This window comes from Molossus molossus, unplaced genomic scaffold (genome assembly GCF_014108415.1).
Source record: "Molossus molossus isolate mMolMol1 unplaced genomic scaffold, mMolMol1.p scaffold_m16_p_1, whole genome shotgun sequence".
NCBI classification, from domain to species: domain Eukaryota; kingdom Metazoa; phylum Chordata; class Mammalia; order Chiroptera; family Molossidae; genus Molossus; species Molossus molossus.
The window spans coordinates 47056472-47071633 of record NW_023425344.1 but is presented as its reverse complement, the minus strand read 5'-3'; the positions used below and the strand labels follow the sequence as shown (position 1 = coordinate 47071633).

At 33.2% G+C, this 15162-nt stretch overlaps 1 protein-coding gene across 4 annotated transcripts in view; it reads left to right on the top strand.

The window, feature by feature from the left end:
- The window catches only part of EPHA5 (EPH receptor A5), a 346680-nt gene that overhangs the window by 163339 nt on the left and 168179 nt on the right, over window positions 1-15162 (top strand). For all 4 annotated transcript variants that reach the window (XM_036258172.1, XM_036258162.1, XM_036258144.1 and 1 more), the window contains exon 4: window positions 11241-11396. In XM_036258172.1, the coding sequence (XP_036114065.1) occupies window positions 11241-11396 (156 nt within the window). The remainder of the gene's footprint in view (window positions 1-11240; window positions 11397-15162) is intronic.

The following is a 15162-nucleotide window of genomic DNA, read 5'->3' as shown; positions in this document are numbered from 1 at the left end:
ACATGTGGTTCTATGATATTTATTTTTGTCTTAAAATTGAGTTTTTATTGTTCTGAGAATAGTTTAATATTATAACTATAGAAGTATTATATTGAAATCAGGGGACAAAATTCTAGTCCTAAATTTCTGAGTGTTTTAGGCAGGTTATTTAATCTCTTTGTGTCTTGATTAAATAGTTAAATTTGCTTCCTAATTTACACTTTAGGTTATCTCTTGAAGCCTCATCTTGCACTGTCACTTACATATTAGTGTGGTTCCCTCAATGAGAAAATAAAGGGGGACTGGAGGAGTTACCACCGAGCCTTATATGCTGGCATAGGATGTGTGTGGATTCTGTTAGACATGACGGTCACTTCTAAAGTCAGTTCTGGCTCTGGCCGGTGTGGCAGAGCATCATCCCAAGCACCGAGAGACTGAATTTCTGGTAAGGCCCATGCCGGGGTTTCCAGCTCAGTCCCCAGTGGGGTGTGTGCAGGAGACAACAGATTGATGTCACTGTCCCACAATGACATTTCTCTCTCCCCCTCTTCCTTCCACTCTCTCTAAAATAAAATATATATAGTCACTTCCACTTCTATCATCCTGTTATTGTGAGATATAAATCTAATTTGAGTTGAAGTGGATGGACACAGGCAACTAAAGCTCGATACCCATTGGCAAGTTAATCATAGTAATGATCATTTAAAGAGCTTACATTTATTGAGTGCTTATTCTCTGCTAAGCACTACACAACACGTATTGTGCATATATATGCATGTATTCCAATAAAACCCTTACAATTAGGTTAAGAAGGTACTATATGGTACCTTACCTAAAGAAGGTACGACTTCACAGGTAAGGAAATTTAATCTCGAGGGTGTAAAGTATCTTTTCTCAAGGCTCATATAGATACAATGTGATGTTGCTATGTGACCCAGAGGTCCATGTTTCTTTAACCAAAGAGGAGATGGTGTGTGGCCACATGAACTGATACTGAAGAATAGACACTGTGGAGAATGTAGTAAGGAGAAAAAAGTTGTTATTCAAATTCTATTGATAGAAGTCTGGATGGCCTGAGATGTCACAGAATTACATTCGAAATGTCCTCCACAGTGCTCAGTCCTTGAGAATAGTTAATTGGGCAGAGTGGCTGCGTTCCTGTGCCTCAAAACCTGTCAGGGAGACAGCGGAGCAATGGTAACATAGCTTATTCACTGTCCTGAACTCCCAGATTCTTCTCTTACAAGCTGGTTGTAAGAAGTTAGAAATTTGCTTATTTTTGTACCTATAAAATGGAAGTAGTAATACTGCTGACTTTAGTATAATTATTATTATGCTAATTAAGTTATCTGAATCTGCATAGAGTTTCACTGACTGACTTACTAGTGGGCTTGCTGAAAATATGTCAGCTTGTTTTATTGGAATGGCTGCTGTGATTATGTCATGTGGTTATAAAAAAAGAGAATGTTTGGAGAGATGGTGGCACAATGGTGATTATCAAGGGACAGTGAAAAAGGAATGTGCTTTAAAATGTCTCATTTGGGTTAAGAATATAACCTTAAAGTTTTTTTTAAAAAAAATTTTTATTGTTGAAAGTATTACAGATGTTCCCCATTTTCCCTCATTAACCTCCTCCTTCCCACTCACACCCCCAATGTCTGTGTGCATATATGCATATAAGTTCTTTAGTTTATCTCTTCCCACCCCTTATACTACAAAATAAAGAATCTGCTTTCTAATCATCCCCTGAGATCAGCCATTTAGAGATTGTTTATCTGGCTTCTTTTTTCTTCCTGCTCTGGTTTCTGAAAAAAAGCCAAGACCCATTTTAGGTTGGAAATTGAGATTGCCAGATAGGAAAGACATAAAAATAAACTCAGTATGATAGAATAATTCTATAGCACTGATTATGTTACTAGGAAGAAACTCTATGTGAGCTAAACATATCCAAAAAAATAATAATGTGATATATGCTGCCATGGAATATATTTGAGATGTTTGCCTGGGTGAAGGTTTTTGAAATAAGGTATGTTATTAAAAGACAGTCTTTACCAAATTATTTTGGTCACGAATTTCCCATTCTGTGAATAAAAAATTACACCCCTAAATGTTGACATCTGAGATTGTTTAATTTGAGACCCAGCAGGACACTTGCACACTGAAAATTAGGGACAAATAGATGGCTGCTTTTGCCAGATGAACTGCATTATCCAGCTGCTTTTGCTAATTCACAGATTTTCAATTCAAAAGAACATTTTATAGATACTGATTGATCATTTGCAAAATGGCTTAATTCATTTTAATTTTCAGTGTACAATTTGGAGAAAACAGGTTTGGAACACACTTATGTTTTCTCTGATTCTTCCTTCATTGTATGTATATTCTCATAACTACAAATATGCCCTATCTTTCATTCCAAGTACACTTTCTCCCAAATAGGGCAATTTTTAAATATTTCTTTTGTTTAAGGCAAGCTATAATTTTTGGACACTTGTAACAGTTAATCCTCCTGTATCCAGCCATGCTTTTTAAACTATTGCATTGTTAATGTTGTTATCTCAAATTATAACCAATCTGGGCAGTAATTCTCTACCTGGATGGAAGAATAAGTTTTCCTTTCCTTGTAGTTGTTGTTTGGTTTCCAGGGAGAAAATGTAATAACTAAGGTATCTATACTATATATAATTATTTATCCTTTATTTATCCAAAACATTGAATATTTTCTCTGTACTTTTTCATCATTATCAAAGGAAATACAATTCTATTACACAGGTAGTACTGTTTTCCAAGTCAGTGAACTAAGATGTAAATGCCCAGTGGCACAAGGAGAAATGTTCATAACAGAAAACAATATTTTTACCTTAGTTGTCAAGGCTAACACCCTGAGCCAGACCTTGCATCTACTTTCATAACAAATGTTTTGTTGGATGCTTTTGTCCCTTCTTAGAAATGATATTGCATTAAGTGGAACAAATTCACGTCATGATACATAACTGGAGACTTATTTTATGACCCTACAGACATGAGTTAAACAAGCTGGCTTTCACTACCAGATTCTAAAAATAATGGATACCTCAAATCAAATACACAGCCCACAAGCTTTTCTTTCAATTACAGGATAAATCATCCAGCTTAATATTTAAACTGTACATACCACCTATCAATGCAGTAAACATTCATATCATCGCAAATGTTATTTAGAAAAGCACTACTGAATGATGAAGAGAAACAATAATGAAGATACAAGAGGATTTCATGAGTATTTAATTTTTCATCGGATTCAACATGAAACAAGGAGAAAAGGCCTCGATTCCAGCATGTTCAATCAGCTGCACAGTATAATGATGAGAAAAAACTCTAAGTGGGGTACTTGGATATCTTCTAATTTAGAGAAAGCAATATATGTTTTATTATCAATAAACAAGTACTAAAATTTGTGTTAAAGTTTTCATTGAAGTAGTATTTATTCACCGATTTCTCCTTACATACAATTTTCCACAGTAAATTTATTCTCAAAAACAAGGATTTCTGGCTTTTCTCTATAAACTTATAAAATAATTATAAATATAAATTTTGCTTATGAAAACATTAAAAAAAAATTATACACTTTGGATAGCCAGTTAACCCATGAACATATATTGAAAATATTTGCAATTAAGTGCTCCAAAAGATAATGTAAAAGTCCATTTTCTCCATCTTTTATAATCTAGCCATACCCTGAGCTTTTTTACTTTAATCTTTTTATCCACTGTAGGCATAATAAAAGGAAGTACCAGATTTACTATTTAAAATTAACAAACTGTTCAATTTGATTTAACTTAATTTCTATTTTGTGCTCTTCTAAAGTATAAATTCAGTGAGAATTAGATTCATCTGACATATGTGATAGCTGATTCTCCTTTATTTAGGGAGAATTTAAATTGTGAAAGACTGTTCAAAAGCACTATTTGTTCATAGACCAAAACGACAGAATAAAACAGCTACATATAATATTTGTCAATGTCAAGATGAACTCATGTTGGATAGCTACCTTTTGTTTATATCTATGAAAAAGTAAGGATAGTGTTTGAGAGTAGAGAAGATGCAATGCTTAATTCACACATATTTTATACAACCTTTTCCTAATCTTCCAATGTATTGTTTTTAATTCTGTTCATTTTAATGGCATAAATATACCTTGCTAAATTCCAAATCTTTATCCAGTTGAAATTCCTGATGAAATGGAAAAAATGTAACCAAATATCAAAAGTGTTTTCTCACATATACATATCCTACATATACTGATCATCTGAATTGATTCACATGTATTTGGGAGCACAAAACTGCTCAGCATCTAGTATCTATTGAAATTATAGAGATATTAAAAATATCAAGTAAAGTTAATTAAGATAAAACAAAACTGTTCTATAGTGATTTATTACTATAGAGGAATCAAATCAGTCAATGTTTAAGGGGGAAACACTTCTGCTTTGAGAGATACCATGGATTTTATTATTTTAGATAAGTTTTCAGGTAATTTAGATGAATATCTAGATTGTTTGTAGAATCCTTTGAAAACTGCTGCAATTATTTGGTTTTAATTTCAGTGGAGCTTGAATTAGATAAACATAAAATAATGATATTGTGATTTACAATTGTCCACAGCTTAAGGGCCACGCGTCTGTCCATTCCAAATCAAAATGAGCCCCGTGGTTTAGTTACTATTATTTCAAGCATGTCCATGCAGCCAGGGTAGAGAGATATACTATCATATAACTGCAGAATGTCTTTCTTTGAATATGCTGCAAGACTCTTGCACTTTGACTCGTAAAACTGCAATCAGTTAGCTTACCAGTTATATTTTAGGAAGCCACATTATTTGCCAAGGAATAATTTTAATAAAACAATAATTGAATCTATGTGCTTTACTTGAGCATGACAACATTCCGCCTTAGATCTTTTGTAAATTTGTTATATCTATATATTCTTCAGTGTATTTTTTAAATTAAATCTATTGAGGCGACATTGGTTAATGGGATTATATGGGTTTCGGGTGTACGATTCTATGATACATCATCTGCATATTGCATTGTGTGCCTAGAACTCAAGGTCAAACCTCTGTATATTTGATCCCCTTTACCTTTTGCTGATTCCCTCATCCCCTCCTTTCTTCTGATAACCACCATATTGTTATCTGTGTCTCTGAGGTTCTTGGTTTAGATTTTTAGATAGAAGGAGAGAGAGAGAGAGAGAGAGAGAGAGAGAGAGAGAGAGAGAGAGAGAGAGACAGAGAGGAAAAACATCCAATTGCCTCCCATGGGCATCCGACCGGGGATCCCACATGCAACCTGGGTACTTGCCCTGACTGGGAATCGCACCTGCCACCTTACCGTGTACAGGACAGTGTTCCAGCCAGCTGACCCACACTGGGCATGGCTGTATATGAGTTTTTATTTATTTTTCTGTTTGTTTATTTGTTGTTTTGTTTTATATCCTACATATGAGTGAAATCATATGGTTCTTATCTTTGCCTTTCAGACTTATTTCACTAAGTATGATGTTCTCAAAAATATCTTCAGTATATTTTAAATTTTAAGTATATTTTCTAACTTTGCTATTGGTTATGAAGTATATAAGTTCTAATCCTAGTAATAAAGCAGGAAGTGATATTGGTCATAATAAATTTTTACTGAGGATATTCTGCTTTTCTGAACTCTAGATTAGGTTCCAATATCTTATTCTAAACTATGAGAGGAATGTCAGTATTATAATTGATTAATTTTTAATTTGGATTATTTATATTTAATGATATTAAACAATTAATGAATGCCTAAGTGTGTTCCAGAAAATATATAAGCAATCGCCATACATGACTAAGTTGTTTAATGACATAATAACAATGAACATGTCTTAACTGTATTGTATGTCCAGTGTTCAGTGCAATTCATGGCACCTAAACCTGGTTCATTGCATTTTTGATTGAATGAATGAATATATGAAGCATATATAAAGTAGTTAATTTTATTATTCATTTAAAAATATTATATAATTTTAAATTTTATGATTTATAACATGTTGTGTTATGTTGCTTTTCTCATTAAACACATCTTTTAAACTGAACTAAACTATCTACAGGTACCTCATTTTGAAAAATCTATTAAAAAAACAAATTTAACATAGCTATGTCCTCTGATAATTCACATGATAGAACTATGGTGAAAATCTTGTTCGTAGTGATTTGCTGTCATTCTTAATAAAGTATAATTGGATAAATTTAATAACCCTTTTGAAGGTCAATTATATCTTGAAAACTATAGACAGCAATAGTGTGCATTTTTATTTTCATTTTTGTTCTTTAAAAATGTGTGTTTAAAATGGTCTGTATGTTTTAATTCTAATGGAGGGAATTATAAAATTCTAAATGACTAAAACAATGTGTTTTCACATTACCTTGTTTTATAGTTTTCTTGGTGACTATGTTTCTGGAGCCTTGAATTATAAAATTAATTCATATAGGTATTACAAGTGTAATGGATCTTTAAGGCTAAATATTTTTGAAGCACTATAAATAAAAAACTTCTACATTGTTAATTTAAACATTTTTTGTATAATTTTGAGGACTTAAAAAATGTTCCTACTCAGATCACACAGCACCTTTCCACAATTTAACATGTGTGGACCTCTATTCACTTTCCTATTGATGACATGCTTTTTCTAGCTAGATTTAAAAACTGTGTTTTTATATGTCTTTACCATTCTTATTTTTTCAGAAATAAATACGAGGCCTAGAATGTTGGTAGTTTCTGCAAAACTACTAAAGTAGCAAGTGTAGATGTAATGCATATTGTGTTTTACTTGCCTGGACTTAATGTTTAAATAATTCATGTTAGCCAGCTTTTATTAAGTTTCTACTATATCATTTAGACCCTAGGTACACAAATGTACTGTTCTCACCAATAAATACTGATGAACATGTACTCAGTACAAGAGACTATACTACATATGATAAAAATCAAATTAACAGATTCCATATTCCAGAATGTTTCTATTGTTAGGAGCAGAGGAAAATTCATACACATAAAATTATGACACACATTTTGCCATCTGCAAAGAGAGATACTAAATAAATGGGTTCAAAGTTCCAAAGGATGTGTAAGAAAAGAATATGCAATTATGGGGTTCAGCACAAGCATCATGGGCAAGGTGGCACTTAAAATGAGCCGGGAAGCACGCATAGGACAGTAAATACTAAAAATAGTTTCCTTCCTTCCAGAGGATGCCAAAAGAGTCTTATGCAACATGTCAATATAATATGCATTTTTTTCCCTTCCACTTCTTGCTCAACTTAAATGGACATAGTATTTTCCAAATACTATTTAGGTCATGTACAAGTATCATGTGAAACAACCTTGCTCTTGTTGTGATTAAAATGTAAAAAGTCAATTTTGCTCCTTTTGATTATTGCTTATTTCTTGCAACTTCAGGCTGTGGGGTACAGTTGTTATTCTCTCACCACTGTGCAGACAGTCCTTGCCACAGTGCTTGACAGAAAGTGCACTCAATAAATAAGTACATACATACATACATACATACATACATACATACATCCTGCAGGTTTGTTTGTTTGTTTGTTTGTTTCATTACTCACACTTCTTGTTTTTTGACCTGCGATGCTTTTCCTGCAATATTCAGAGGCCGATAGAGAAGTCCCTCAACTGCAGGAAATCGTAAGTTGGTTAGTATGGATGGAGACTGTGAATGTTGCAGGAGACCACATTTGAAGGGTTTCTTACATGTCGTGTGGAAATACATAGGCTCTGCTAGCATTTTGTAATAACTAGAATGTCCCAAAAGGATACTTGGTCAAATGCTGCTGACAAGTGTGGCAATAGATGACTGCAATCTTAATAAAAGCAGTTTGAATTGAGTAGTTTCAAAGGAGTGGAGTGTGTCAGTGTATGATTTAAAATGAGGAACACGAGATGCATATATGGAAAATACTTTTAAAAATTATGTTCTGAAGATGAACAAAATTATTTGCTAGCTACAGGGAAAATTGGGATCAAGTAAGATTGATAGTTGATGTTCTTTGTTTTCTTTCACTTTATTGTCATTCCAAAGTTCTGGAAAATTGTATTGGGCTCACGTGAATGACTGACTGGGTGTGTATATGGCAGGAAGGGAGGAAGGGAGGAAGGGAGAGAGAAAGAGAGCCTAATCATGCAAAAAAGTTAGTAGACACTTGAAAGATTACTCTCAGAGAGTAGATATGGAGTTCCTAATTCAAATAAAGTTAACAGCAAGAAAGGTTAAGAGGGTAGGTACAAGTATACATATTTGGAGATTTGCTGGTAGAAAAATAATGAAGTCCCTTTTCGATGACTACTGTTTTCTCAGCACACAGACAAAATATGCCAGCTAAGAGTCGCAAAGGAACAGAGCTTGTAAGGATTTAGAAGAATGAGGTGAAGTTACAAAATAACCATGTTGATGTTAGGAATTGAAGTTGGCCAAGAGAGCAATACTAAGATTGTCCAGTAGCCTTTTATGTTCCGTTTGGATTTCTGACCATGATTTGATGGCAATGAAAAATTATGGTTTTGTGATATTTTTATTGGATGACATTAAACCCCACTGTTTTCCTCTCTATACTTCTATTTGGATTTCTTCAGCTAACCTCAAATTAAATAATGCTTTAAACATAACCATTATGTTCCCCAAAACACATTTTACATTTACTGTTCCCTGTGAGGAAATGGCACCAGTTCATGTGCAGTTTAAGCCAAACACCTGAGAGTCACTCTTAGAATTTCTTACTCATCTGACCCATTAAATGCTCCATGAAATCTTATTTATTTCACTTCATACTTGTTTCCCGGATTCACCTACTCTTACCTATGACTACTGGAACCCCTCTTGTCATGTAACAGTGTCCCTTTCTGGATCAATGCAATAAGAACAGAAGGGCCAGTTGCCCCCATCCATGCTCCCCTCCAGCCTGTTACCCATACTGCTGCCAAATGACCTCCTGAACACCACTTTGATCTTCCTATGTTCCTGCTCATAACTTTGTAATGACCTCTCTCTGTTCATAAATTCAAGTTCCAAGTAATAACTATAAGGTGATTGTGACCTGGTGTCTTCTTTCCTGTCTGACTTGGTCTCTGCCACTGTATTCCTACTCTCGGCCTGATCAATTCTCTAGCTTCCTTCATTTCTCTATTGATTCTCCACCTTTTTTGGTCCTTGGGATGTTCCCCTCTAAGGTACTGTAATGCTCCCATTCAAATGGGATGATATCATATTCATCTTTTACAACTCAGCAGAGATTCAGTTGCTTTGAAAAGTCTTCTTTGACATCCAGTCTAAATCAGATGTTGATGTTCATGCTCATAGCTCTCTTTCCTAGCATAATCATATTTATAATTATTTATGAAATAATTTTAAGACTCATAAACACAGGGCAATTTCTAATTTGTCTACCTCTGTAACACAGTACTGAACAAATGTCTGGCCCACCACACCTGCTGAAATAATTTTGTTAGATTATTGAACAGCAAGATACATTTATCAACTTTTTACTTACATTTATGTTATTTCCTATTTCCAAAGTTGAACAGCAGTTTTACACATGATATCATATAAAGCTTTTACATTAAAAGGCCATCATTAAAAAGAAAAGGTGATTTTTGTTTCATGAATGACAAGTGAATTTCAAATATGTAGAATGAATGGATTGGCACTTCATGTATTTGAAAGCACAGAGTGTTTTAAATGGGAATAAAAGGATGAAAGAGGAAATTGGAAAACTTAGCTAAGGATGGGACTGGCTGCTACAGCAATCTTATTATAAGAAAAAAAATATTTTCAATCTCCTCCTAATCACTTAACTACAAGAATGCCCTTAATACTATGTAAAAGGTCTTCTCTTTCAAGTACGTTCACCTACTCTCTGAATTTGTAAGAGTATTAAGGCTTTGCTATCGCTATAATTAGATCTACTGAAAAAAGTACCTTCTCATTTTTGTCAGGTCCTGATCATTCATAGTGATGACAGAACACCTTAGCACAGATTACTAAAATCCCAGATCATTTATGACACATGAAATTTAGCCCTAATTCATTTTGTCCATCAAACATTTTTATTGAAATAGAGGTTTGCCTTGGAGCTTTAGCAAATGGTCATTGATTCATAAATACATGCTCTTAAATGTATATGCTGTAAATTTTAGAAATACTGAAAGTATAAATAGTTATTAGATTCGTGTAAACTAAGCCCTAAAAAGTAATCAAACCATAAGCTTGGTTTCTGTTGGTCTTCAAATGGATCACACTGGGCAATTGAAATATTGAAGTTTGATTTTATTAGCCACACTGAGAAGAAAGAAAGACACAAAAGTTTAGGGAATGAACAGAATAAAAAGATTTACTTCACTAACACTTATTTACCTGACCACCAACTTTGAAATGTTAAAAAAAATATCAGAGAACATTTTCTTGATGTGATTCTAAATAGTTCAGTTAGAGCCTTTACGCCATGCCATTCATTCACTTATTATTATATAACAATTTATAAACACCTGTGGCCAAACACTATGATAAGTATTGCAAATGCAAGATAAAATGAGACACACATTTTACCTTTCATAGATCATTATAATTTGTATAAGTATGACTGATATTAGAATAAGATGCATATAGAATCGAAAAAATAAATTCTATAATGTAGTAAAAGGTAAAACAAATGGCTAAAATCTAAGTCCTCCAGAAATCAACCTCATGTAAATAATGCACCAGCTCATTCCTGCATCCTCTCCAATCTATCAGCATTTTAAAACCTTTAGCACCTACTAATTAGTTAATCACACAATTTTGAGCCCCTACTGTGTACCATACCATTCTATGAGCATCGTGGCAAATTTGCTTTTGTCTAACATAAGATGTATTAATAGAGGATATGAAAATTACATTCAAAACACTACTTCAGTTTTAAACACAAATAAGTATTTTCTACCTGTTATTTCTTATAAGCTCCTGTAGCATAAAAACAATCATTAAATATATATAACATTTCAAACATGTTTAAATACTTAGAGTACATATTTGATTACCTGAACAAATAGCCATGTACTTATGATTCAGAAGCTTATGAAAAACATTGAAATTAATACAAATTGTGTGATATGTAATCTGTGTATACTAGTCAAAATAATGACATTATTCACAAAACAAACCCTGCATCTGTTCCAGGGAAAAGCTTAGTGTCTTATTTCTTTTGACAGTGTGCAGACCTGGGTTCTTCAAAGCCTCACCTCACAGCCAGAGCTGCAGCAAATGTCCACCTCACAGTTATACCCATGAGGAAGCTTCAACCTCTTGTGTCTGTGAAAAGGATTATTTCAGGAGGGAGTCTGATCCACCCACAATGGCATGCACAAGTAAGGAAAACCACGGATATTCGGTGATTCTTTCACCAGTTTGAAGAAAGAGCATGGCGGAGCCTGTTCCATTCCCTCACCATTTCCCCCACAACAGGCATAATGCTTAACCTTCCAGTACGGTTTTTCACCACATTCCAGTCTTCTTGAACATGCACTGAAAACGCTGAGGCTCTTTAACCTCTCACTGTGAGAAGCATCCACTTTCCCTAATTTCAGTGTCAACCTCTAAGACACAGAGATAGAAGTTTTCCTTTTATTTTGTGAGTTCTTTTAGTGGTAGCCAAACGAGACTTTGACCGATCCTGTTCATGGTACATTTTCCTCTTCTTCTTCCAAGTCAGCTTTCTCATCACATGAACATGCAGCCAATGGCAGTTCACCTTGTGTTCGATCTCACACCACTAAGCGACTAGACCAGTGGAAAGGTCATTTATAACAGAAGACAGGACATGTAACAAGAACATGGATAACTGGGGGTTGGCAAATCTATTTTAAGTGTCAGATATAAAACCAATTTTTTAGCTAGGGTTTTCAAGCAGTTACAGTGTTTCTTCTGAGTGTCCTTAACTATTATTAATTATCTGAGCAGTTAATCGTATAATTAGAGTGGTGAATAGTAAACACCTAATTCCAACATTTGCAGTAGGTGCACTCACATTCGTTCATGTTTTGGTGATTTAGCTTTTCTAGTGTTCTGTATATTTCTGGGAAGGAAACAAATTTATATATTTGTTTGCTTCATGACAATACTTTCATAGTTTTTTCACATTCATGATCTCTATAGCAAATCAAAAAACTGAAAATGAGAGAGAAGAAAAGTGGATTTCCTTTCCCATACAGTCAATTTTCATGATGTGCCTTGTTTTATTATTTTAGATTTCATTAAGTTGTAATTGCTCTCAAAGATGACAGATTTTTTAAATTTAGTATTCATTAGTATTAAATATATAGAGACATACAATGCCTTTAATTAAGTAATCACAAATTAAAGTTTTATCTGAATTTTAGTATCTGAATTCCATAGTGTCAGTGAAACATTTTCATAATTCTTCAAATTACTGAGATTAATTAGCTTTATATTACTAAAGATCATTCTTTTATAAGACTGCTAATTTTATGGGTTAAACAATTACTAATTATAAGTGAGTCATCTTCAAATGAGTAAACGACATTATTATATACACTCTTGGGGATTTGAAGAGAGGAGACTGTGATTGAATGTGATGAATTTTGTTTGCAGTGGAGATTATTTTGATTATTCAGAGCAAAAGAAAACCCAAATAGCAGAGGAAATGTTGGGTAGACAATATAATAGTAAATTAGGGAGAGAAAATCATGTCTTGAAATAGCTTTAAAAATCATTCATTTTCTAGTTATTATTTTTTTTTTAAGTGGTCCAGCCATGATCTTTCTCTTTCTTAGCATGCATGAGCCTCCTTTCTGTAAATGTGTCAGACCTGGGAATGGAGAGAGCCTGTGCTTTGGTGGCAAGGGCTTCTTAGCTTAGCACTCTTTAGGGATCTGAGGCTTCATATTTTCTCTGTCTCCAGGTGTGCAAATTTCTAACACTGTTTCCAAACAACACTACTTTGTATGTATTTCTCAAAAAGACTATTGGGACTTGTGTAGATGATCTTTCTAATATATAATCTGTGAGTGTGTGTGTTTTCTTTTTACCACCACAAATACTGCATATGATCTCCTTGAACAGATGGCTTGATTGTGTTAAGAGAGAATCTAGAATTTTGCTTTCCCTTTGGCTCTTTGGAATTAAATGCATGGTTTCAACTCCTTTTAATGTTTTTTGGTTGTTGTTTTTTTTGGTACATACATAATCTGGAAAACAAAATGTTATAAACCTACAGGAAAAGAAAAATGAAACAAAAATAAAGATTCTAATGAATCTTCTTAAATCAAGCGTACTTCTCACAGTTCTACTTTGGTTCATACATCACACACAGAAACAGGGCCGTGGAATTTCACTGCATTATTTGTTAGGTGCAAGTCTGTCTGAGCTTCTACTTTTTACTTCTACTTTAAGGCTTCACTTAAATTCGAGTTTCATTTGTACCCAAATATTAACAGGCTGTTAGTAGCAGAGTCAGAAGAAAAGAAAAAGTCAGACACACTGCATTTTTACTGATTTAGAGAAAAGGTGTTACATGTGGCTATATTTCACTTGGCAGAAAAAATCCTAGATATTCATTCTCTTTCTGAACTAGACATATTTCAGGTATTCTTTACCATTTTTTTTTTTTAGAAGGAAACCTATTACATTTGATCTCAAATTATATTTTCTGCATAACTTTTCACTATTAAATAATGTAAAGGTTATAGTAAAAATAATATTTGTTGTTTTATCTTAAGTAATTGTTTCAATTTAAAAGTGGCTGTTCTTCATTGAAGTGTGTGAGGTTGTATGTATGAAAAAATTCACAGGATTCAACCATAAATATAGCCAGGGTGGGGACAGTTTTGTCAAAAATGGCAACTCTTTGGTTATGCAGTCCTTTAATTTAAATAATATTTTGTAAATACTAGGTAGCTTTCCTATCACTTTTAAATTTATTGCTCAGCAATAACGGCTTTATAAATTTTAGATAGAAATGAATATTAATCCCTATATTTAGAACAGACAGTGTATATCAATATAACTAAGCTGTGTCATCTTAAATTTGCTTAATTTTTGCTTATGAACCACTCAACTACCACCATAGTCTACTTCATTTTCTGCCAGGAAATATTTACTAATTAAGTCTGAAACAAATATAAACTTATTTTCTCTTTGAGAACATCTGATCACATAACATTAATAGCTGACTGAAGTTTTAACTCCAAGTATTTAAAAATGGACTATAACGTTAGACATTATGCAATCAATTTTTTAAAAGACTTTCTCATTTAGTCCACTATTATCTTCACAGAGGGATTCAGAGGAATGCCCTGTAGTCCCTGTCTGTACATATTCACAGCCTTCCCCATTGTCAACCCCACCAGAAGGGTGCAATTATTGTCATTATATGTCATCAATTTTAGTTCACTTTAGTGTTCTAATTATCAGTTTCAGAAATATGTAAAGTAATACACAAATACATACTATTTATTATTTACTGATACATTTGTTCTGCTAATCCCTCAAGATCTGAATACTTTTATTCTTCCCATTATACTGTTTTTGTTATTTTAAAAATAAATTTTAGTTTCCCAATTGAGTAAAATTCATAATTGGCAAAAAGGCACCATCTTAAAACAATATCAAAAACAAACAAACAAAAAAGAAAACACACTTTATTACAGGTTGTAATACTGACCAACTACTTAAATTCTAGTGCTTCTTTTAACGAATGAGGGAAGGTTTCAAACTCCATCGTTGAGTTATGAGTAGATAAATATCTATTTTGAGATAAGCTAGAGCTATTTTTTACTTTCTGCAGAATTTATCTTAAAGAGCCACATTGAAAAATCTGGTTTTCCTATGTTCTTTGCTTAGTAACCCTTGATGTTTACTTCCTGTGCTTTAGGGAAAATTACTAATGAGGAAGTAATTAATTCATTTCCTAAGGAGGATTTTTCCTTGTATTCGGTAAAGGACTTGCCCTTTTAAAATATATAATTTTGTCAAACACTACTTTTGCATATATAGTTTTATTCCATAATTACTTACATATACACTAAGCAAAATAACTGAACTGTTACAATTCCAAGATAAGTCATTTTGATAAGGTATACATTCCAGTATTGTCCCTACAAAACCATAACACAG